The sequence below is a fragment of the Anomaloglossus baeobatrachus genome, chromosome 6 (assembly GCF_048569485.1).
Source record: "Anomaloglossus baeobatrachus isolate aAnoBae1 chromosome 6, aAnoBae1.hap1, whole genome shotgun sequence".
Taxonomy (NCBI): domain Eukaryota; kingdom Metazoa; phylum Chordata; class Amphibia; order Anura; family Aromobatidae; genus Anomaloglossus; species Anomaloglossus baeobatrachus.
In genome coordinates, this window is record NC_134358.1 from 136251470 (window position 1) to 136278093 (window position 26624).

The 26624-nt window shown below is 45.5% G+C and overlaps 1 protein-coding gene across 1 annotated transcript in view; it reads right to left on the reverse strand.

Annotated features, from left to right (window-relative positions):
• Positions 1–26624, reverse strand: part of RP1 (RP1 axonemal microtubule associated) — a 752859-nt gene that overhangs the window by 588996 nt on the left and 137239 nt on the right. Inside the window, exons 16-18 of the mRNA XM_075316343.1 lie at positions 19690–19824; positions 4846–5045; positions 3056–3142 (exon numbers count right to left, since the gene is read on the reverse strand). Of these exons, the coding sequence (XP_075172458.1) occupies positions 3056–3142; positions 4846–5045; positions 19690–19824 (422 nt within the window). The remainder of the gene's footprint in view (positions 1–3055; positions 3143–4845; positions 5046–19689; positions 19825–26624) is intronic.

The window sequence follows — 26624 nt, forward strand, 5'->3', positions numbered from 1 at the left end:
AGATACATTTTAATACAATGTCCTTTATGTCATATAGAAGCTTTTCTTCCTTCCTTACTGCAAAACAGTTTATTATAACACTTTTTTGGTTTCATGGGATTTCATGAGGTTTTGTTAGCAGATTCTGTTTAGTAGTGAAACTGTAGCGGTGTGTTGACGAATATACCTTGTCGGCTCAAATAACTCATTTGGTGATTTTAAGGGAATGTGATAAGGATAGAAATTGCTGCGACGCAGGGACCGCTTACCCCTTCAGGAATACAGCACAAAGCTGACTTTCCCTCCATTCTTCAGACAAGAAAGGACTTAACCTGCTTAGGCAGTCAATGTGGAAGGGGGAATATAAAGTACGACTGTGCAATGTTATTATCCCTGTGCTAGCTCTCCAATCCTTCATGGCAATAAGGCTCCTATTGTTCAGTAATCCAGGCTGCCAGAAGACACAGCTTTCATAAGCAATAAAAAAGAGCAGCACAGACTATCTAGGCCCTGTGTATTTGTCAGTGGGTCGCCTAAGACAAAATATGACATATTCTCAGAGATTAAACTTCTTCTGAGAATTATGGCCTTTTGCTTGCATTAGCTCAGCCAACAAAAGACTCAGAAAAACTCAGCTAAATAATACGAAACCTTCCTCAAAGCAAATGGGTTACATATAAAACTATCATTCCTCAAGATGAGCTAATGAAAAACATGAAAAATTGTTTTCCTGTTTTCTAGTACAGGACATAATGGATCTCGCTTTTTCAGGGTTGTCAGAACAGCTCAGTTCTTTTGCCAAATCTTAATTCAGAAAACATCCCAATGCTATGTCTTGTTCAGTCATCTTGTCTGTATTTTGTGCCCCCCTGTGAACTTACCGTAGACATCTAGTTAAATTTACTCAATATACAAATATGTTCCATGGGTTTCAAGAAGTTGTTTACTATTTTCATTTTTTAATCATCAGTCGTGCTATTATGTGCCACTAAAAGCATCCATACTCTTATTATACAGTAGTAATATAAACTTTTTATCATGCAGATAGCATTACTTGGTGTCTGCCAGCTGCAGCTCTGATGTTTACATCCATACCTTAACCTCCCCAGGTATACAGTGCTCTATTACTACAAGTTCAATCATTCATTGCAGTGGCCTGTGAGAGAGCACTTAGCTCACCCCCTCCATTCTCCACCCTGCGCTGCTGAAGATGTTGGGAGATACCAAGTGTCAGAGTCCCCCAGGGTAGGCACCAACTCATCCAGCAACTGACAGATGACCAGTAGGGCCCAGCCATTGTGTTTATTATGTAAATTATGTTGCTTTTTAGCTATGCATGACAGTGATTGCATTACCTAAACCCTTTGCTTTTGAAATGCAGATCACAGCACTTCACTTGCAAAAGGTGTCGGTCCCAGCTATTACTACTGAATGAAACTGTCAGCTTAGCTTGTGGAAGGCAGACTAATTGTGTCTTCAAAACGCATGCTCAAGTAGCTGTCATTCACTCCAAACCATCTACACCTATCATCAGTATCACAGTGAAAACTTCCTTTCATTTGGTCTGATTTCTGTGTTGGAAAAGGAAGTGTTGGACATAACAGAGGAGAAAGAAGAATCTGTATAACAATCCAGTACTATGTGAGTATTGCTGAGATGCGCTCATAGAAGCAATACATCTGATACAGGTATATTACAAAAGGTATTGTTTTGAGAAGCTAAGATATATGGTAAGGAGGTGAAAAAGTAATGTAAAATTCCTTTAAGCTCTTGGGGACTGTTCCTATATGGATGTGACAGCAGGGTGACAAAATAGTGTTTCCAGCTTTAAGAGATGAGTGATTTCTATTCAACTAAATCTTACAACCTGAACAAAGGCCCCGATTCTGTTAAATTCTGCTGGAGATCAATATATAAATGTCACTCAACTGATGGTGGCCTTAGTCAATCAAAGTACAGTATAAGGTTTAGTCTGCTTATTTTGGGTGACATCATATTCTCTCTCTAAAAAGATCATGATTAAAGTTTCAATTTCAAGTATTTTGGCATGGAAGACATCATAACCATGAGGAGTCCCTGGAGCCTGGAAGTCCCAACCTAGCATGAGCAACTTGGGGATTTCAGTGGATCCGACAGTGGTCTGAAGATGCAACATTGACTGGTGAAGTGGTGGTGAGGAGTGGTGGGAAAGAGAGGTGAGCAGGAAAGAGAGTATGAAGTTTTGTTTAAAAAACCTTTCTATGACTTTCTATGGTTCAGAATAATAGTGGCTTACATATTGCTGAATCCACATCGAATGTGGATTTTTCTAAAATATTAGTAGAATTAATTTGCACTCAAATTTATTTCCTCATCTCTACCAAGGACAGATTCTCTAGAGGTGCTGTGTCCTTCTGCCAATCTTCTCAGGAGGTTTCCCTCTGTCTGTTAAACCTCAGCATTTTCTGTATCTTTCATAAGAATTGGTTCTCTTCTTTGAGAAGATGGACTAGCTGGTATGCGGTATTCAACTGAGTATTATATTTGGGCACATATACCACTTTTTATCTTGACAATATTTGGCCCTATCTGGGCACTGTATGCACATTTTATCCAAACTCCTCTATATAGTATTATCCAGGAGATGCCTAGAAGTATATATCTTGCCACTAAATGACACAATAAGTATGATATATGGAATTTTTTCAGACGCTGGATGTAATAATAATATGATTAGTATTGGCATTATATTTGTAGGCACTCTACGTGCCATATTTGGATACTGTTGTTATGTAAATTATGTATACTGTATATATTAGGTAAATCTACCATGTAATGGCATTTGTGCTTTTTTGGGTGCTGGTTACCATGGCTTACTTCATTTACCTATGTGGCTGACATGTTTTAAAATCTAATAGTAATATAAAACTAATATAAAGTTACCATGTTAACAATAATAATAGTTAAAAGTTTTTAAGTATTGTGCCCTGTTTCCAAGCCTCATTCATGGAGCTGACTATTCTTAGCTAATTATTTTCTCTTTAAAATATACTAATATTAGGTAAATTGAAATTCTATGCTTTATGAACGTGCTTACCTGCTTAAGCTCCCATTCATGATGATCACCACTTCCATCATGTCCTATCCTGATCTTGTAAAGTTTCCCAATACTTGGTATTTGCACCTGACAACATATAACATGTACATAATAAGGCTTACTTGTCACTGATACTTGTATTTTTGTCCTAATACTTTAACCACCAGCAGATTTGTGACTGTGGTATTTGATTTCTAATGTATATTATTATTATTTTGGCTGGACCATCACTGGAAATCATATAGAGTAAGGTGATTGTTTTGGATGGCTGTAAAGCAGATTTTCCGCCACCCATTTAAATGGATTGTCCACTATCAGACACCCCTTCTCAATTACTATATTCTCCCACATAAAATAATAGCCTAATATTCTTCAGTACTCTTGTGGAGGTCGACTGAGCTATAGCTTGTTTGTTCAAATGTAATAAGAATATCTGTGTATATAAATAATCAAAATGTAGATGTAGATGCATAATTATCTGTCTGTCTATGTAGCCATCGCATAGATCCATAGTATAATTCAAAGTTGTATAGTCATGAAGGGGTTAACTAAAGATAATGAAGCCAAAATGTGAAGCTACAAACTCTTATCAGTAGTGTCCACACAGAAAGAATGTTTTAATGAATAGATGTATTGTACAATATGCTGGGAGAAATAGGGGAGTGACACTCCCATAAACTCTGTGTATCATTTTCAAGGCCAAAGGTGCCTTCTGTAATAATTAAGTTTCTTTCAATATATAACGAGCTCAGTTGCTGATGCTGACTCAGGGAGAGCATGTCTGTGTGTTCTTTGTCTTATATATATTGATATATATTGGCACTGATATACAGCTAATACGGCACCGTCTCTGGATATCCCAAATGAGGACTCCATTAGCAGTCTTCAACCCAAATTCCTCCCTTGACACTCTCATGACATAAGAAAGTTATATGAGGCTCTGGAGACTTGGTGACGATGTTGCTGGAATGGAGCAGGAACCAAAAGTGATCACTGGCTGTTATTATTTTACAGGGGGGAATACGATGATTGAGAAGAGGTTTTCCAAAGATTTCATTACTGAAAGATGTTGCAGAACATCCAGGCTTGTGTACCCTAGTGATTGGTGGAAGTTTTTGGTCACAAACCTCCATGAATAACGTCCTTCAATTCATCACAAAGTACCCACTTCCCCTTTTCCTTATTATCTGATGATTTTTATTCAGCAGTTGTGAGTTTTGAAGAGAGGCTAGCCTAGGATAAAATATTTTTTTATCCCCTTATTACACTACTTACTGTACATAAAGCAGATCTAAGGGTATGTGCGCACGTTGCTTTTTACCTGCTTTTTACCTGCTTTTTTGCTGCTTTTTCTTCTGCGCTGTTTAATGCCAAAATGGATGTGTTCTTCTATTCAAGCAAAGTCTATGGGAATTTGGGTTTCTTGTTCACACTATGTTGTTCAAAATGCTGCCTTTTTGTGGCAGAACTTTGGTCAAAAACTCAGCTTTGCAGTGCAAAACCCAAATAGCAAAAACAATTGACATGTTGCTTCTTTGAAAAGCTGAGTTTTTGACCAAAGTTCTGCCTCAAAAAGGCAGCATTTTGAACAACATAGTGTGAACAAGAAACCCAAATTCCCATAGACTTTGCTTGAATAGAAGAACACATCCATTTTGGCATTAAACAGCGCAGAAGAAAAAGCAGCAAAAAAGCAGGTAAAAAGCAGGTAAAAAGCAACGTGTGCACATACCCTAAAGAGAAATAAAAAATGTGGGTTAGGGACCATTCTATTTGTTGACTGAACTTACCTGAAATTCGTCTTTTTGTCTAGGTTGAAAGAGATGATCTTTGTTGCCTTTTCCAAGAGTGATCGGACCTGTGGACCCTTTACTGCCGTACACCCACAAAGTCACATTGGCTGATGTTCCAGCACTTCCAGTCAGTACAGACAATTTCCATTCATTTGATGAATAAGATGGGATCTCATGGCTACTCTGTCTTTTAGCACCTAGTACAATATTAAAAAATATAGAGTATTATAGATATTGTAGATATCACCTTCTACTAACACAAGAAGTTGAAGCAGAATGAACTGATGAATATAAGTAGGATTTTCTTTCTATAGTAGGTATAATGTCAGTAGGTACTGATTCAAGGTTAACTTGGGTGTTATCCACCAACAATATCTATTTAGTGCAATGATTTTTAGTCTGGCAATGAAGAAGATAGTGAAATCAGTATATATGTAACAGAAAAATGTCATAGTTACATTAACAAATGTAATATATGAAATCTGCAGCAAAGTCTCTATTAGAGGTATTACCATCTCCAAGATGCTATCCCAATATGTAATAGGTGTAATAATAATATTATTAGCAAATACCTCTGTGGCGCCCCTGAGGCTTCCGTCGCCACAGGTCATTGCACCCCACCAGCGGTGTGATGCCCCATTCTGGGAGAGGAAGAGAGTGAACTCCGGTCCCCTGGTAAATCCACACTACACCCATTGTTAGGTACATACTAGGACCAGGGAAAGTGGCAGGCAACCCTCCCATGCTGCATGCTGGGAGGGGCCGTAAGACCCATCCCTGCTCCTATGGGTTACAGCTTAGCAACTGGGGAGTGGGAGGAGCCATCTGAGAGCAGACACAGATAGGAAGGTCAAGTTTAGTCAGTCTACCTCAGGGAGTGAGAGAAGCAGCATGTAGTTGGAGGAGAAGAACGAGAGAAAGAAGGGAGGAGGAGGCCTGCTGGAGGCAGGCAAGGAGGAGAAATAAAAGAAAGGAAAGAAAGAAAGAAAGAAAGAAAGAAAGAAGGAAAGAAAGCTCCAAGTCAGACAGGAGCAGAGGAACTGAAGGAGACGCTTCCTGGTGAAGACCCTGGGACCCAGAGGTCCAGGTGACACCACGTAGGAACAGAAGGAGTCGCAGGGCCGCGGGTAGTCCTGGAAGTATCACGAGCAGGCCCTAGAGGTACCAAGGAGAGAGGGCCCTAGAAGTGCCACGGGTAGTTGTAGGCTGCGGTGGCCTGTTCCACAGTAACATCGGTGGAGGGATTAAGCTGCGACAGGGGACGGTCCCTAGAGACTGGAGGAGTGCAAAGATCATCTCCAAACAGTAAAAACCGAGGCCCAGGGACGTTGTAAGCTCCCAGGGCCAGAACCCATAGCGGACTTCCAGAAAAGGGGTAATCAGCCGACAGGTGACCCCCCAGCCTGGAGGCTGTAGTGGAGGCCAAGCCAGGTCTATCCTAACAAAGGCAAGGCTAAGGAAGACAGCGGAAGAAAGAGACACTAAGAGAAGGGCACCGGCTTTCACTCTCAGAATCACCCAGAAACGGCGGAGGTCCCTGACAGTGGTCCCAGCAGTCCAAGGGTCCCCGCAGCTGTGACAAGAAGTGTGAGTAAAGAACTTGAACTGCACCCTTGAAGTTGCCTCTGTTATTTCCGCTGCATAGACATTCACAAGCACCAACAGTGCCCCGGGCATTGCTCCACCTGTGGGGAGCAGTACCACCATAGCTGCCATCACATCATCCCGGTGGCCCCACACAGCAGCGGCGGCTTATTAGCCGCATACCACAGGTGGCGTCACGAACACAACCATTAACAAGCAAGCTACATATTCTACTGACACCCACCAGGGCCACGGAGCCGGGCCCAGCCACCACTGACTACCACCGGACTAGTCCGGCCTGGCACCGGGTGTCCCATAGCCCTGGGGTGGGCGAGTCAACTTTGGCGTCACGAACAGGATTTCGTGCCCGGTCACACCGGGTACTGTGCGCCTGCAGGAATTGTGCTTAAAAGACTGTGTACTGTCTGCAAACTGCCGCCGCCATTAGCCTCGCCGAGCGCAGGAAGAAGGGGGGCGTGCCTGACAAAGAGCGCGAAGGGAGCGCGCCATCAGAGCAGAGCGCTGTTAACCCCGCGCGACCCAGAAGGAAATTTGAAAAGTGAACGGAGCCTGGTAAGGTTCACTAAGGGGGAGGGGTGGACCCGGAACAACTAGTGGGCCCCCTGCCGAGTCCCCCTGTGAGCCTCCTGGGAATGGCATCCCCGGGAGTGAATTGGGACGCAGCGCCCATAGAAACCAGGGGACTGCAGCGGCCGCTGCTCCCCAAGGAAACTCCCCTGGACAACGAGATGACGTGCCGGAGGCTGGTGGTCGAGTACCAGAGGGAGCGGGAACTCTGGGAGGAGAAACAAAGGGCCCGAGAAGTCGCCAATCTGGCCTCCAAAGAAGAGGTCAGGAAGGCCCTGAAGGGAACCGAGTGCCCAGTAAGACGGGGCACCGTAGTTGATTTCCGGCAGAAAGGCGGCTGGGGCTTCATCCGGGAGCCCGGCCTGGGCAAAGACGTGTTTGTGGCCCGGAGAGACATTGAGGAGCACCTGCCCAGAGGCCACCCAGGGCGCGATGCCAGGACGGGTGATGTGATGGAGTATACCCGGCTGATGGGGGACCGTGGATGGTACGCGCTGCATGCGCATATTCTGCGGGAAGAAGCGGCCCCAGAAGAGCCAGAGTGGCGCCGCACAGCACAAGAGCACAGCATCTCTCCAAGCAGCAGCACCACCTCAAGGCAGACCCAGGCCACAGAACTGAGCAGAGGTCCTGCGACAGCCACTCAGGAGACGCAGACCAGGATCTCCATGGCGTGTGTGATGCAGGGAGCCCGGCCAAAGCAGGGCCCTAGAGACCACAGCAACAGCCCCCTGCAGACAAGCAGCCCTCTGCAGCAACGCCGTACAACACCTACAAGCAGCCCCACTCCAATCCAGGCTGCAGCACAGCGCAGAAGGTCAGGGACCAGCGCCCAGGGGACCCAGACGATGATCTCGTCGGCGTACCTGCTGCCAGGAGCCATGCCGGAGTGGGACCCTGATATCTACCCTCGAGAGTAAAAGAAGATGAAGAGATGCTGAACTGTACATAGCCCCTCATTCTTTTTGAAGAAGTCCCTCGTGTTTTGCCCCTTATTCTTTTCGAAGATGACACCCTTTCCTGCTATACTGCCCCTAATGCTTTTTGAAGACGTCACCCCCCTTGTTATGTGCTACCGGGCCACTGAACTGGAATGTGGGCCCCGGTGGAAGTGTATGTGTCATGTCCTACCAGGCCACTGGACTTAGTGGCTGGTATGTTGTTTTTGTGTCCTATGTAACCAGGCCATTGGACTTAATGGCTGGTTGATTTGTCCCATTATTGTTTGATTGAAAGAAACGAACTGCCGGGCTACTGGACTTGTTGTAGCCGAAAATGTATATAGTTGCACCCGTTGTGCCCCCTACCAGAATTATGGGGGAAGTGCCCAAACTGTGCAATGAACTGAAAGTGCACGCATAGTTTCTTTATAAGAAGTTCGCAACGTTTATTGATATGTGCCTCCCATAAAGGGAAGAAATGTTTTATTGTTTTATTACTTTGCATACAAAAATGTTTTGCAGTTTCTCCACATGTTTTTGTTGTTTTTCAGCCTGAGGACGTGCTGGGATTTGCTGTGGGGGAGTGTGGTGCCCCTGAGGCTTCCATCGCCACAGGTCATTGCACCCCACCAGCGGTGTGATGCCCCATTCTGGGAGAGGAAGAGAGTGAACTCCCCTGGTAAATCCACACTACACCCATTGTTAGGTACATACTAGGACCAGGGAAAGTGGCAGGCAACCCTCCCATGCTGCATGCTGGGAGGGGCCGTAAGACCCATCCCTGCTCCTATGGGTTACAGCTTAGCAACTGGGGGGTGGGAGGAGCCATCTGAGAGCAGACACAGATAGGAAGGTCAAGTTTAGTCAGTCTACCTCAGGGAGTGAGAGAAGCAGCATGTAGTTGGAGGAGAAGAACGAGAGAAAGGAGGGAGGAGGAGGCCTGCTGGAGGCAGGCAAGGAGGAGAAAGAAAAGAAAGGAAAGAAAGAAAGAAAGAAAGAAGGAAAGAAAGCTCCAAGTCAGACAGGAGCAGAGGAACTGAAGGAGACGCTTCCTGGTGAAGACCCTGGGACCCAGAGGTCCAGGTGACACCACGTAGGAACAGAAGGAGTCGCAGGGCCGCGGGTAGTCCTGGAAGTATCACGAGCAGGCCTAGAGGTACCAAGGAGAGAGGGCCCTAGAAGTGCCACGGGTAGTTGTAGGCTGCGGTGGCCTGTTCCACAGTAACATCGGTGGAGGGATTAAGCTGCGACAGGGGACGGTCCCTAGAGACTGGAGGAGTGCAAAGATCATCTCCAAACAGTAAAAACCGAGGCCCAGGGACGTTGTAAGCTCCCAGGGCCAGAACCCATAGCGGACTTCCAGAAAAGGGGTAATCAGCCGACAGGTGACCCCCCAGCCTGGAGGCTGTAGTGGAGGCCAAGCCAGGTCTATCCTAACAAAGGCAAGGCTAAGGAAGACAGCGGAAGAAAGAGACACTAAGAGAAGGGCACCGGCTTTCACTCTCAGAATCACCCAGAAACGGCGGAGGTCCCTGACAGTGGTCCCAGCAGTCCAAGGGTCCCCGCAGCTGTGACAAGAAGTGTGAGTAAAGAACTTGAACTGCACCCTTGAAGTTGCCTCTGTTACTTCAGCTGCATAGACATTCACAAGCACCAACAGTGCCCCGGGCATTGCTCCACCTGTGGGGAGCAGTACCACCATAGCTGCCATCACATCATCCCGGTGGCCCCACACAGCAGCGGCGGCTTATTAGCCGCATACCACAGGTGGCGTCACGAACACAACCATTAACAAGCAAGCCACATATTCTACTGACACCCACCAGGGCCACGGAGCCGGGCCCAGCCACCACTGACTACCACCGGACTAGTCCAGCCCGGCACCGGGTGTCCCATAGCCCTGGGGTGGGCGAGTCAACTTCAATTAGAAATGTAGTATAGATCTTTTGGTTAGCTATGTTGCTTACCTCATGTGCAGGGCATTGCAGCTTAGGTATCCATGGTTACAACCACTAGCAATATCAAACTGTCTCTGTATGAGTGGTCGTAACAATAGATACCTAAACTACTGCAATGCCTTGCACATAAGGTTAGAGACATAGCTAATCAGGAGAACTGTACTACATTTCTAATTGGAGGTATTTGCTAATATTATTCTTATTACACCTACTACATATTCGTATAGGATCTTGGAGATGGGAGTATCCATATAATGCAAATACTGCAATTAGGCTCACCCAAAAAAATGACTACTGATACTGTAGATGTAGACCTGCATGCAGATTCCCTTCTATTTCCAAATGCAAGAACTTGAAGACATGCCTTGTAAGTTGTAAAGTTGCCTTGATTTTTTTGGTCTTTAATAATAGGAACAGGAATATATTTAGCACTTTGTACATTGAAAATAATGGAATGTGATTATAATCTAACTCAAAGATTTTGTTAGGACACATATAAATCATTAACAAACTTTGTGCCGACAGCCATAACCACATTACTTTAGCAAATCTATATTATCATAATAATGACTTTCATTATTATCATCATCATCATCACCAAACCATGTTTATTACCCAACTCTCTTCCCTAATAAACCATAGAAGCTACAAACAGAGACAGGGTCAGCACAGGAGACAGATGTACACTGCAGATGGCTGCTGATGGGCAGCAACTGGGAAACAGAACCCTCTACTGCGGCCTCATCGATCAGATAAAAGATGCATGTCATGAAATGAAATCTGTGATAATGAAATTCCATATTGCATGCAAGGAAACATCGGATACAAGGAAAAACATCTGTAGACGCTGAATAAATAAAAAGATAACAATGACTGAAAAGCTTTGTCTTTCTGGTCTTTTGCTCTAATAACCTTTTCAGTAGTGGAAATATTACACTGCATTATAACAGAGCATAACAGAGCATGCATACTCCTGTATTACAGATCTATTTTGTATAGAGCTGTACTAGTGCCTGGACAGTGTTACATAAACACCCTATAGCTTCATATGCATACATGTGATTTTTTTTTACTAGCAGTTCACATAAAAATTCAACAGACAAAAATTGAGTTGCCTACATGTAAGGATGCTTAGAAAGGCTATGCTGTGTGTGTATCCTAGCAGCATGTGGTCATAATTAGAGATGAGCGAACCGGTCGCGGTTCGGCTCGAGCTTGGTTCGTCGAACGGAGGTCTAGTTTGAGTTCGGTTCGGCGAACCGGTTCGGCGAACCACTCGAACCCATAGGAAACAATGGGAGGCAAACACAAACACATAAAAATACATTATAAATGTACACATACAGTTAATAAACATTGCCATAACACTTACAGGTCCCCGAGACGCGTCCTGCACTCTGTCTCCTGCCACTATTCCATCCGATGATCGCTGAATCTTCCCGGTAACCAGCACTGACATCGTGACGTCAAAATAGCCATGTGACCAGTCACGTGTCTGTTATCTCATTGGCTACAGACTGGTCACATGACTATGACACGTCATGTAGGACCTGCGAGTGCATCTATCCAGTACGCGGTGATCGTTTGTGTATCGCCGTGTACTGGGGACATGCTCTGGCACACGGTCAGGTTCCCGGTCTGCTTCCCCATTCCGTTATAAACCGGCTGCCACAGCCAGTCGATAACGGAGATCACCGTTGCTATAGCAACGCGCTTGTCAGTGGTGACGTCACCGCTCACAAGCAGCAGCTCAGGGAATAGCACCGCCTTCTTTCTATGCAGTGCTGATGTAGTAGAGCTGCATGTGTTGAAGGAGAAAGAAGACAGAAGAGCCGGATCGTGGAGGGATGCGAGGGAGTAATGAACATGGAGTCTCTAATGTGTCTGTGTATTTATTTCTATTAAAGTATTTTTTCTCTGTGTGGTGTCTTTTTTTAACCCTTTATTGGAGATTCTTAATGGCAGGGTCAAACTTGCCTGACATTAAGAATCTCTGGCTTAATATTAGCTAGTAAAACAAAGCCAGTATTAACCCTTATTACCCAGCAAGCCACCGTCACCAGGGCTGTTGGAAGAGTTGGATACAGCGCCAGATGATGGCGCTTCTATGAATGCGCCATTTTCTAGGGTGGCTGCGGATTGCAATTCGCAGCAGAGGCGCCCAGAAACCTCGGCCTAACCTGTGCTGCGGATTCCAATCCCCAGCTGCCTAGTTGTACCTGGCTGGACACAAAAATATAGCGAATCCTACGTCATTTGTTTTTTATTTATTTCATGAAATAAGTGAAATAATTAAAAAAAACGGGCTTCCCTATATTTTTAGCTCCCAGTCGGGTACAAATAGGCAGCTGGGGGTTGGGGGCAGCCCGTAGCTGCCTGCTGTACCTGGCTAGCATACAAAAATATGGCGAAGCCCACGTCATTTTTTTGGTGGGCAAAAACTCCTGCATACAGTCCTGGATGGAGGATGCTGAGCCTTGTAGTTCTGCAGCTGCTGTCTGCTCTCCTGCATACACTAGTGAATAGAGCTTGCTGAGCCTTGTAGTTCTGCAGCTGCTGTCTGCTCTCCTCCATACAGACAGGCAGCAGCTGCAGAACTACAAGGCTCAGCATACTCCATCCAGGACTGTATGCAGGACTTTTTGCCCCCCCAAAAAATTATTTGGGCTTCGCCATATTTTTGTATGCTAGCCAGGTACAGCAGGCAGCTACGGGCTGCCCCCAACCCCCAGCTGCCTATTTGTACCCGGCTGGTAACCAAAAATATAGGGAAGCCCTTTTTTTTATTAAATATTTCATGAATTTCATGAAATAATTAAAAAACAAATGACGTGGGCTTTGCCATATTTTTGTATGCTAGCCAGGTACAGCAGGCATCTACGGGCTGCCCCCAACCCCCAGCTACCTATTTGTACCCGGCTGGGAACCAAAAATATAGGGAAGCCCTTTTTTTATTATTTCATGAAATAATTAAAAAACAAATGACGTGGGCTTCGCCATATTTTTGTGTCCAGCCAGGTACAACTAGGCAGCTGGGGATTGGAATCCACAGCACAGGATGGCCTGAGCTTTCTGGGCCCCTCTGCTGCGAATTGCAGTCCGCAGCCGCCCCAGAAAATGGCGCTTTCATAGAAGCACCATCATCTGGCGCTGTATCCAACTCTTCCAGCTGCCCTGGTGATGGGTGGCTTGCTGGGTAATAATGGGGTTAGGGCTAGCTGTATATTATCAACTGGCCCTAAGCCCGAAATTCATGGTGGCACGCCAATATTAGACATGGCCACCATGAATTTCTAGTACAGATAAAAAGAACCACAACACACAGAAAAATATTTTTATTATAAATAAAACACAACACAATTAGTGACTCCATCTTTATTGAAATAAAGAACCCCCTCCGCAGTAATCCTGGGTCAAGGGTCCCGCGCCATCCAATCCGGATCCAATATCATCTGATCGGTTTTCTGGAAGGCAAAGCGATCAGATGATGTGTCAGGTTCAAGGGCCTGATTCACATGACACAGCAGCTGATTGTATAAACGGCTTTTATACAATCAGCTGATGCATCGGTGCAAAAAAACAAAAAATCAAACTACACACTTCAGTGCAGACTCCTGTCCGACAGCATCAGCTGATAGTTTAGCCGGCCGGACGGTAAAAAGCCGGCCTCACCGCTCGACTTATATTGTCAGCTGATTCCGTCAGGTGACCGCATCAGCTGATAATCGCCAGGTCTGAGAAAGAGAGAGAAAGAAGATAGAGGGAGAAAGAGAAAGAAGAGAGAGAAAGAAGCAAAAGAGGAGAAAGAGAGAAGAAAGAGAGAGAAAGAAGAGAGAGAAGAAAAAGAGGAGAAAGAAGAGAAAGAAGAGAAAGTAGAGAAAGAAGAGAAAGAAAGGAGAGAGGGAAAGGAGAGAAAGAAAGGAGAGAGAGAAAGAGAGAGAGAAGGGAGAGAAAGAAAGGAGAGAGAGATAGGAGAGGGAAAGGAGAGAGAGAGAAAGGAGAGACAGAAAGGAGAGAGAGAAAGGAGAGAAAGGAGAGAAAGGAGAGAAAGGAGAGAAAGAAAGGGGAGAGAGAGATAGGAGAGAGGGAAAGGAGAGAGAGAGAGAAAGGAGAGAGAAAGAGAGAGAGAAAGGAGAGAAAGAAAGGAGAGAGGGAGATAGGAGAGAGGGAAAGGAGAGAGAGAAAGGAGAGACAGAAAGGAGAGAGAGAAAGAGAGAGAGAAAGGAGAGAAAGAAGAGAAAGAAAGGAGAGAGGGAAAGGAGAAAAAGAAAGGGGAGAGAGAGATAGGAGAGAGGGAAATCACAGCTGATGTCCGGCTCCTCCCCTCAGTGCATAATTAAATTATATTTATAAATATATAATAAATATAATTTATTAAAAATAATAAATAAATTTACCGGGTCTAGAACTCGCAACCTTAGGCTATGTGCACACAGTGCGTTTTTCTCGGCGTTTTTGCGCGTTTTTCGGGTGCGTTTTTGGCCTCAAAACTGCATGACTTTGCTTCCCCAGCAAAGTCTATGAGTTTTCATTTTTGTTGTCCCCACACAGCGTTTTTTTTCAGCTGCGTTTTTGTGGTGACCACAAAAACGCAGCATGTCAATTATTCCCGCGTTTTTCACTGCGCTTTTCATCCATTGAGTTCAATGGGATGTTGAAAGACGCACTGAGAAACGCAAATAGCTGCGTTTTGGTGCGTTTTGAAGACCAAAAACGCAGCTATAAACGCAGGAGGTGGGTAGTAAAGTGACGTGTACAGGAAGAGGATTCCTTCTGTCAGTATATACAGAAGCGTGAATCCTCCCGGTACCGTCACCGCTGCGTCCACCTCCCGTCCTGTGCATGTATGCAGCCGTGCGGCGCCATGTACAGGCAGGAGGTGGAAGCGGCTGCGAAAACAAAAGTTAACAGTAGAAAAAAAAAAAAAAAGTTATACTCACCTGTCTGCAGCCTGCCGGTGCCATGCCCGCTCCCATCTCCTCTCACGGTATCGCCACCCCCGCTCCGGCTGTGTGCAGACGGCCGGAAAACCTCCGATGGATGCAGGACCTGGCGATGGATCACCTGATGCAGTCACCTGACGCATCAGGTGATCGTAAGTATCGCGGTGACGCGGGCGTCCGGCCGGTTTCAGCGGATGCGTCAGGAGACTTCATCCCTGATTACCGGCAGCTGCTGCAGCGATCGGACGGGATCAGACTCCCGCCCCATTGCTCCAGGAGCTGCCGGTAATCAGCACATAAGTGAGTATTATTTTATTTTATTTTTTTTTGCACCGATGCATCTGCTGATTGTATAATCGGCTTTTATACAATCAGCTGATGTGTGATGGGATTCAGGCACTTGATCCTGACACATCTGATCGCTTTGCCTTCCAGCAAACCGATCAGATGATATTGGATCCGGATTGGACGGCGCGGGACCCTAACCCAGGATTACTGCGGAGGGGGGTTCTTTATTTCAATAAAGATGGAGTCACTAATTGTGTTGTGTTTTATTTCTAATAAAAATATTTTTCTGTGTTGTGTTTTTTTTATCTTTACTAGAAATTCATGGTGGCCATGTCTAATATTGGCGTGACACCATGAATTTCAGGCTTAGGGCCAGCTGATAATATACAGCTAGCCCTAACTCCATTATTACCTAGCTAGCCACCCGGCTTCAGGGCAGCTGGAAGAGTTGGATACAGCGCCAGAAGATGGCGCTTCTATGAAAGCGCCATTTTCTGGGGTGGCTGCGGGACTGCAATTCACAGCGGGGGTGCCCAGAAAGCATGGGCACCCTGCACTGTGGATTCCAATCCCCAGCTGCCTAGTTGTACCCGGCTGGACTCAAAAATTGGGCGAAGCTCACGTCATTTTTTTTTTTAAATTATTTCATGAAATTCATGAAATAATTTAAAAAAAAAGGGCTTCCCTATATTTTTGGTTCCCAGCCGGGTACAAATAGGCAGCTGGGGGTTGGGGGCAGCCCGTACCTGCCTGCTGTACCCGGCTAGTATACAAAAATATGGCGAAGCCCACGTCATTTTTTTTGTTTGGGGGGGCAAAGAAATCCTGCATACAGTCCTGGAAGGAGGATGCTGAGCCTTGTAGGTCTGCTCCCCCTGACTCTCCCTCAAGCATATAGTCCTGGATGGAGCATGCTGAGCCTTGTAGTTCTGCAGCTGCTGTCTGCTCTCCTGCATACACTATTGGATGGAATATGCTGAGCCTTGTAGTTCTGCAGCTGTCTGCTCTTCTGCATACACTAGTGGAGAATGAAGAACACATTGAAGAAGGAAATGACATCAGACCTTTTTTTTTTGTTCACTGATAAAAAACGCATAAAGACGCAGTGAGCAAAAACACAGCAAAACGCAGCAAAAAACGCACCAAATCGCGGCAAAACGCGTGCGTTTTTTGCCGCGTTTTTTCGACGCAGGTGCGTTTTTGTGCGTTTTTAGCGGCCAAAAACGCACAAAAACGCAGCGTCAAAAAGACGCAGTGTGTGCACATAGCCTTATGCTCCCTAGGTGAGCACTCTTATCCACTCAGCTATTGCTTCTAACGTGAATGATAATAAGATAAGAAAATTAGAATAATTACCACAGAACCCCGGCAAAGGCTTCCTAAGCTTTTAAAATGGTCCCTTAGTCTGGTTCAGTAGGCTACACAATCATGGGGAAGACTGCTGACAGATATCCAGAAGACAGTCATTGACACACTCCACCAGGAGGGTAAGCCACAAAAGGTCATTGCTAAAGAAGCTGGCTGTTCACAGAATGCTGTATCCAAGCATATTAATGAAAAATTGAGTGGAAGGAAAAAGAGTGGTAGAAAAAAGGTGCACAAGCAAGCGGGATAACCGCAGCCTTGATAGGATTGTTAATAAAAGGCCATTCAAAAATTTAGGGGGGATTCACAAAGAGTGGACTGCTCCTGGAGTCAGTGCTTTAAGAGCCACCACACACAGACGTATCCAGGACCTGGGCTACAACTGTCGCATTCCTTGTATTAAGCCACTCATGACCAATAGACAACGCCAGAAGCATCTTACCTGAGCCAAGGAGAACAAGGACTGGACTGTTGCTCAGTGGTCCAAGGTGTTTTCAGATGAAAGTAAATTTTGCATTTCATTTGGAAATTAAGGTCCCAGAGTCTGGAGGAAGAGTGGAGATGCCACAATCCAAGCTGCCTGAGGACTAGTGTGACGTTTCCACAATCAGTGATGGTTTGGGGATCCATGTCATCTGCTGGTGTAGGTCCACTGCGTTTTATCGAGACCAAAGTCAGCGCATCCATCTATCAGGAAATTTTAGAGCACTTCATGCTTCCCTGTGCTGACAAGGTTTTTGGAAATGGAAATTTCATTTTCCAGCAGGACATGCACCTGTCCACACTGCCAAAGTACCAATACCTGGTTTAATACCTCAGCAGTGTCACAGGCTGATCACCTCCATGCCATGCTGCATTGATGCAGTAATTCATGTAAAAGGAGCCCTGACCAAGTATTGAGTGCATTTACTGTACATGCTTTTCAGTAGGCGCCAACATTTCTAAGTTTAAAATCATTTTTTCAGTTGGTCTTATATCTAATATATAAAGCTGAATGTGTGTGTGTGTGTGTGTATGTCCGGGATTGGCATCTGCACCGTCGCAGCTACAGCCACAAAATTTTGCACACTCACACGTCTGGACCCCGAGAGTGTCATAGGCTATGTTGTGAGGTGAAATTTTAACCCCGCACGTTCCAATTTACCAATCAATTTTGCCCCTATCTACATAATGGGGAAAACGTGAAACGAAAAGTGTATCCGCACCGTCGCATTTACAATCACAAAATTTTGCACAGACACCTCATGTGACCCAAGGAACGTCATAGACTATGTTTTGACAGGAAAATTTAACCCCGCGCTTTACAGTTACTCTCCAAAAAACATGCCTTCATTAAAGTAAATGAAGCCTGGAACTACAGGTTTTAGTAGGAGCTGTGAGTGGTTGCTATAGGAACAAAAGACATTCATAGTATAAGAAGCTTATATGTAAGGTAATAAGATGTTGGTGGGGAGACGGATAGAGAAAGACATAGTGAGACAGAGCGAGAGACAGACAGGGAAAGAGACAGAGAGATAGAGACAGACAGGGAAAGAGACAGACAGAGACAAATGGTGAAAGAGACAGACAGAGACAGACAGTGAAAAAGACAGACAGAGACAGATGGGGAAAGAGACAGACCTGGAAAGAGACAGACTTGGAAAGATACAGACATGCAGACAGGGACAGAGACAGGCAGACAGGGAAGGAGGAGACAGCCAGAGAGACAGACAATGATAGATGGGGAAAGACACAGACCTTGATAGAGACAGACGCGGAAAGTGATAGAGAAATAGAGACAGACAAAGACAGGCAGACAGGGAAAGAGACAGACAGAAAAAGACACAGACAAAGAGATGGGGAGACAGAAGGGGAAAGAGACAGACCTGGGAAAGAGACAGACCTGGAAAGAGACAGATGGGGAAAGAAACAGAGAGATAGAGACAGACAAAGAAAGAGACAGACAGAAACAGGCAGACGGGGAAAGAGACAGACGGATAAAGAGACAGACGGATAAAGAGACAGACGGGGAAAGAGACAGACGGGGAAAGAGACAGACGGGGAAAGAAACAGATGGGGAAAGAGACAGACAGAGGCAGACAGGGAAAGAGACAGACGGGGAAAGAGACAGACGGGGAAAGAGGCAGACGGGGATAGAGGCAGACGGGGATAGAGGCAGACGGGGATAGAGGCAGACGGGGATAGAGGCAGACGGGGAAAGAGACAGACGGGGAAAGAGGCAGACGGGGAAAGAGGCAGATTAGGAAAGAGGCAGACGAGGAAAGAGGCAGACGAGGAAAGAGGCAGATGAGGAAAGAGGCAGACGAGAACAGAGGCAGACGAGGAAAGAGGCAGACCTGGAAAGAGACAGACCTAGAAAGAGACATACCTGGAAAGAGACATACCTGGAAAGAGACAGACGGGGAAAGAGACAGACAGAGACAGACGGGGAAAGAGACAGACGGGGAAAGAGACAGATGGGGAAAGAGACAGACGGAGCACATTACTTGGCCAATTTAGTTAAATCTGTGTGGAATATCTGTGGTGTTGAAATATATGTTGTGAAATGCTTCTATTAGCTTAGTTTTTGCCTTTTAATAATTACATTTCTATTTATTTGTTTTGTGCTTTTTGTGTGCAGAATACATTTTTGTTAATACATTCTATTTTGTTAACAGCAGTTATTAACCCGGGCGAAGCCGGGTACTACAGCTAGAAATATTCTAATTTTCTAAGATAATGACTTTTTTGTTTCCATTGGCTGTAAGCCATAATCATCAACATTAACAGAAATAAACACTTGAAATAGACACTCTATGTGTAATGACTCTATATAATATATGTGTTTCCCTATTTGTATTGAATTACTGAAATAATGTAACTTTTGATGATATTCTAATTTATTGAGACGCACTTGTACTATAAATGAGAAACTTCACTTTACATTTTCAAAATGCTCAGTTCATATATTTTTCTATATCTTCCTGTAAGAAAAAATATCTTTTGCACCCAGCTTTACTATGTGCACCTAACATAAGTGACATTTTACATTAAGCAGAGGACAACCTGGCTGAATCTGTGGTCACTTAGTATGAGGTAATATCCTAAAAGCTCACATTTCGTTTCCTCCCCTGTGTCTGATAAATCACCATATGAGCTGATATTGAACATGACCACACTCATTAAACTACTCACTTTTGCTTGAGGGAGGACAGGCTGATGGGCTCGGAGCCACTGGACCCTGTGTTTCTTCTATTACTTCATCTTGCAGAATGTTATCCTTTTTTTGGCTGAGAGTTGCAGATGTTCCCATAGGTTTTTCTCTGCCAACTACAAAGAAAAAGAAACACTTATGGGCACAGCTACAGGGCACCATTCCTCATTCTGCATCTGGTAACTGATGGAACCAAAATGTAAGCAAAATACTCAGGAGTGCGGGTGCCCACTGGGGACACATTACCTTTTCATATATTTCATATATTTCTTCTGTATTAATCAACAACACAGCAGCAAAGCATGTGCCGTCTGCATTATGCATGATACATATATTTCTGGACAATTAAGTGAAAAAGTTAATTATCATTAGTATACCATGTGATTTCCAATTGATTTGTCATTTTTAGATAGCATCCATATGATTTATTTACTTATTTATATGTTATCATATTTCCAATGTTCTGTGCAGATTAGAGATGATTGAATTTTATGAAATCTAATTTGCAGGCTTTGCTGAATTTCCCCCAAAAAATGGATTAGCGAATGTCAATACTGCAAACCCTCTTATTACCTTTAAAGTTTCAGTATTTCACTCCAAAGTCTTCTTTGTATTGAACCCTTTTAATGGGAGCCTGTAAGGTGATTCATGCTGAGCAAACCACAATTGTGGCTGGGTAAACTTTTCTCTTACCAGATGCGAATGGGGACCATGGCCAGACACCAGATCAGTCCAGCTTCATACCCAGCTGTCTCTTCCCAGTGCTGCTAGAGGTGAGTAATGTAGCGCCCCTGAGCTACTCAAGGCACTACTAGGTACTGCATCCTCACCAGGATGCAGGGCCTACCCCTAGGGACCTGGAACACCAGTGCCAGCAACACCTAAACATACCAAAATCCCAGTTTCCACTCCACACCAGGGGTAATTGGCTAGTCGGACACAAGGGGATGGCCACCTAGAGGGCGGAGCCAGACCAGGGGACTAGACAGCCTGGTGAGAGGGGACAGCAGTTAGTGAGTAACAACTGGAGAGTGAAAAGGAGAAGTGCCTAGAGCTGGGTCGTGTAATGATGACCCAGGGGCACAGGAGAGTGGCCGCCAGGGTCAGTACACCCGAGTACCACTGGGACCAGAGCACCGACGGGACACAGGGCCCTAGGTCAGGCGTCACCTTCATGCGGCCTAGCAATTACCTGCACAGTGAGGGGACCTTCACGGACCTCACTGACCCACAGATCCGGGGGCAACAGCAGTAAAGCAAAGATCAGGGTTCGGGACACAGACCAGCCCTACAGGGTCCACACTGCCCGCCGTATGGACAAGGAGACTGCCCAAAAAGGGACAGTCGAGCCCCAAACCGCTCCAAGCTAAGGGGACCCAACCACACTGAGGGTGCGGGGGACAGAGCAACCGAGTCATCAAACTGGCACTGGAACTACAGGGACATGAACCAGCCATCCGAGGGTCAAGAGTAGAGACTGTTAACTACAACCATGGTGTGGCCTCCCTTCTTAACGGCGAAAGTCTCAATCATACATCTCCCTGGGCTCAGCCCTACCTGCGGAGGGCGTACCACCATAGCTGCCATTACCACCAGCCCAAGGGGTAACCAACTCAGCAGCGGTAATTCCCCCATATTAACCACAACCCGCAGGTGGCGTCACACCAATGACTTTAATCTCCCCTGTAAATACTCCCCATTAAAAAGCACCCAGGGCACAGGACCGGGCAACGGACACCAAAGTGACATTCCCCAGTTATACACCGCCCGGGACCGAGTACCCCATTCCCTGGGTGACACAGCAGCTGTTCTCTTTCTATGTACATGAAGAGAGAAACTTGTAAATAACTTAGAGTTGCATTGGGAAGAGCCAGCTGAGGGTAGCACCGGAATAGTCTGGTCTGGTCCCCCACTATGGTTCTTGGTTGGGGCAGGCAAGGAGATGTATGATAATGTAGAGCAAGCGACACCAAGTCGAGCAACATTAGAACTATAGTATACATGACTTGATGGTCAGTGAATAGATGCCCAGCTAAGCATACATAGGCTATCGGCACTGGTGGCAGCAGAAGGGTGTAGAAGACAGTCAACAGATAGTAAAGTAAAAAAAAATTATTTACAAAAATAATTGAAAAAAAATACATGGGATCCCGGTTTATTTTCACTAGTCAGGTAAAACCAGGCAGCTGGGGGCTGGGATTCTCCGCAGCCCACAGCCGCCCCTGGAAATGGCGCATTGTTTCTTAGCACCATTTCCAGGCAGGTGCTTTACCCAGCTCGTCCAGCGGCCTTGATGGTGGTGGCAAGCTGGGTAATAAATGGGTTAATACCAGATTTGTATTCTCAGCTGGTACTAAGCCCGAAATTCATGGTGTCATGCCAAATTAGACATGGCCACCATGAATTTCTAGTAAACAGTAGAAAGAAAAACACAACACATAGATCATTTGTCCAACATAGTCCACAGGTAGAGCAATGTCAGCTCTGCATCATCACTCTGTACAGACAAGTGTCTCAACAGAGCGAGAAGCAGGCTGACACTGAGGGTATAATTCCACTTGCGTATGACTCCTGCGAGTCTCGCATCGATATCACCCAGCACGGTGCACACTCTCCTGACAGGAGCGCCTCAGCTGCATGGAAATACATGCAGCCAACCCGCTCCTGTTAGGAGAGTGTGCGCCATGCTGGGTGATACCGATGCAAGACTCGCACAGTGGCAGTAAGAATTCAATCGAGTCCATGGCTCATAGACTTGGGTGAACCCTGACGTCACCACGAACAGGGCCGAAAACAGCCGAAGAATGCTGAGTGACAAGCAGTGCAGTGAATACCCCTGGACGTTAATGATCAGACCCGGAAGCAGGAGCTGCTGGGAGACAGAGTCTGTAGGATGCATCGTGGGAGTGGTAAGTATAATGACAATGTGTATTATAAATAGAGATGAGCGATGTTCGAGGTTCGCCAATTTCATGTTCGAGTGATTTTGGGGGGTGTTCTAGTCGTTCGACGAACTCGAATGATTTGCTAAAAGTTCGGCAGTTCAAGTTACATTCGAGAACGGTTCGATCACCAAAAGCGTGGCTTTTCACAGTAAGTATGTGCGCACGTTGCGTATTTGCATGTGTCCTGCGTCCCCAGCACAATCCCTCTCTCTTTCCTACTCAGCGATCACGGGCGCGAGACTGCATGGCTGTCACAAATCTCCGGCGGCTTTTCCTCTTTTGAAAATGGCTGCCGCTTCATTATTCAATCAGTTATTCCGTGCTTTCCCCGCCCACCGGCGCCCATGATTTGGTATTGTCAGGATGGGGAGCGCCACATTATGGGGAGCCCACCACCCTAACAATATCAGCTAGCAGCCGTCCAGAATTGCCACATCCATTAGATGCGGCAGTCCCGGGACTCTACTCAGCTCATCCCGAATTGCCCTGGTGTGGTGGCAATAGGGGTAATAAGGAGTTAATCATGGCAGGCGTCTCCCCTTCCATGATTAAACTGTAAGTGAAAGTAAAGAAACACACACAGCGAAAAATCCTTTATTTTGAATAAAAGACAAAAAACACCTCATTTACCTCTTTTTTAATCCCCAAACAACAATCCAGGTCCGAAGTAATCCACACAACACTGTCAGCTCTGCTACATGAAGATGACAGGGAGCGCTCTGTGTCCTCTCCACGTAGCACCTGAAGTGAGACGCGCTGTCACCAGACTTCATTCTGCTATGCAGACATCAAGATTACCAAATCTGCCTATGTTTCTCATTAGAGACAGTGGCTTAATAATTAGAGCTCTCACCTAAGAAGCATTAGTTCACGAGTTCAAGTCCCGGCCGCCCCGGTAAAAATTGTATTTATTTTTAATTTTAAATTATAATTATTATTTATTTATAATTTAATTTAATTTACTTTAATTATGCACTGAGGGGAGGAACCGGACATCAGCTGTGAGCCGCGGGTCACACCTCTAAAATCGGAGCAGTTCACGGAATGAGGCTGCATTGCTCTCTTCTCTCTCTCTTTCTCTCTTTCTCTCTCTTTCTCTCTCTCTTTCTCTGTCTCTTTCTCACTGTCTCTTTCTCTCTCTCTCTCTTTCTCTGTCTCTTTCTCTCTTTTTTTCTCTCCCTTTTTCTGTCTCACTCTCTCTCTTTTTCTCTCTCTCTTTCTCTCTTTTTCTCTCTCCCTCTCTCTCTCTTTCTCTCTCTTTTTCTCTCTTTTTCTCTCTCTTTCTTTCTCTCTTTTTCTTTCTTTCTTTTTCTATCTCTCTCTTTCTCTCTCTCTCTTTCTCTCTCTCTTTTCTCTTTCTCTCTCCTCTCTCTCTTTTTCTCTCTTTTTCTCTCTCTTTTTTTCTCTCGCTCTCTTTTTCTCAGTCTCTCTTTTTCTCTTTTTCTCTCGCTCTCTCTCTTTCTCTCTCCTCTCTCTTTCTCTCTTTTTCTCTCTCTCTTTTTCTCGCTCTCTCTATTTCTCTCTTTCTCTCTCTTTCTCTCTCTCTCTTTTTCTCTCTCTCTTTTTCTTTCTCTCTCTCAGACCTGGCGATGATCAGCTGATGCGGTCACCTGACGGAATCAGTTGGCACTATAAGTCGAGCGGTGAGGTCGGCTTTTTACCGCCCGGCCGGCTAAACTATCAGCTGATGCTGTTGGACAGGAGTCTGCACAGAAGTGTGTAGTTTTTTGGGGTTTTTTTGCACTGATGCATCAGCTGATTGTATTAAAGCCGTTTATACAATCAACTGCCGTGTCATGTGATTCAGGCCCTTGAACTTGACACATCATCTGATCGCTTTGCCTTCCAGCAAACCGATAAGATGATATTGGATCCGGATTGGACAGCGCAGGACCCTTGACCCAGGATTATTGCGGAGGGGGTTCTTTATTTCAATAAAGATGGAGTGACTAATTGTGTTGTGTTTTATTTCTAATAAAAATATTTTTCTGTGTTGTGTTTTTTTTTAGCTGTACTAGAAATTCATGGTGGCCATGTCTAATATTGGCGTGACACCATGAATTTCGGGCTTAGGGCCAATTGAAAATATACAGCTAGCCCTAACTCAATTATTACCCAGCGAGCCACCCGTGACCAGGGCAGCTGGAAGAGTTGGATACAGCGCCAGAAGATGGCGCTTCTATGAAAGCGCCAATTTCTGGGGCGGCTGCAGACTGCATTTCGCAGCAGGGGTGCCCAGAAAGCTTGGACACTCTGAGCTGTGGATTCCAATCCCCAGCAGCCTAGTTGTACCTGGCCAGACACAAAAATTGGTACGTAATTGGTACGTAATTTTTTTTTTTTAATTATTTCATGAAATTCATGAAATAATTAAAAAAAAAGGGCTTCTCTATATTTTTGGTTCCCATCCGGGTACAAATAGGCAGCTGGGCTTTGGGGGCAGCCCGTAGCTGCCTGTTGTACCTGGCTACTATACAAAAACATGGCGAAGCCCACGTAATTTTTTTGGAGGGCAAAACACTCCTGCATACAGTCCTGGATGGAGTATGCTGAGCCTTGTAGTTCTGCAGCTGCTGTCTGCTGTCTGTCTGTATGGAGGAGAGCAGACAGCAGCTGCAGAACTACAAGGCTCAGCATCCTCCATCCAGGACTGTATGCAGGAGTTTTTTGCCCCCCAAAAAATGACGTGGGCTTTGCCATATTTTGGTATGCTAGCCAGGTACAGCAGGCACCTACGGGCTGCCCCTAACCCCCAGCTGCCTATTTGTACCCGGCTAGGAACCAAAAATATAGGGAAGCCCTTTTTTTTTTATTATTTCCCGAATTTCATGAAATAATTAAAAAAAAATGACGTGGGCTTCGCCCCATTTTTGTGTCCAGCCAGGTACAACTAGGAAGCTGAGGATTGGAATCCACAGCACAGGTTGGCTCGAGCTTTCTTGCCCCGCTGCTGCAAATTGCAGTCCGCAGCTGCCCCAGAAAATGGCGCTTTCATAGAAGCGCCATCGTCTGGCGCTGTATCCAACTTTTCCAGCAGCCCTGAAGCCGGGTGGCTTGCTGGGTAATAATGGGTTAATATTAGCTTTGTTTTACTAGCTACTATTAAGCCAGAGATTCTTAATGTCAGGCAAGTTTGACCCGTCCATTAAGAATCTCCAATAAAGGATTAAAAAAAAGACACCACACAGAGAAAAAATACTTTAATAGAAATAAATACGCAGACACACTAGAGACTCCATGTTTATTACTATTACTATTATTCAGCCCTCCACGATCCTGGTCTTCTGTCTTCTTTCTCCTTCAACCCATGCAGCTCTGCTACATCAGACAGCACTGCATGGGAGGAAGACATTGCTGCTCCCCGTGCAGAATAATCACTCAGTGAGTGAGCAGAGGCTGCGGGCTGTAAGTGGTGACGTCACCGCTGCCATCGTTACTATAGCAACGGCAATCTCCAATCACGTGATTCCCGGTGCCGCTATTTACCGGCTGTGACAGCTAGTCCCTGCATGTGGGCTGACTCTGTAAAGAGCGCCCACATGCAGGAATGGGGAAGCCGACCATGTGCCAGAGCATTTCGCCGGTACACGGAGATGCTGGAACAATCACCGCGTACCGGAGAGATGCACTGACAGGACCTAGCATGACGTCTAGCCATGTGACCAGTCTGTAGCCAATGAGATAATAGACACGTGACTGGTCACATGCTTTTTTTGACATCACGGAAGGTCCTATCATCAGTGCTGGTTACCGGGAGGACGCAGCAATTATCAGAAGGAAAAGCGGCGGGAGACAGAGTGCAGGACGCGTCGCGGGGACCTGTAAGTGTTATGGCAATGTTTATTAACTGTATGTGTACATGTATAATGTGTTTTTATGTGTTTGTGTTTGCCTGCCATTGTTTTCAATGGGGTTCGAATGGTTCGTCGAACGGAGCCTCCGTTCGACGAAGCGAACCGAACTCGAGCTCT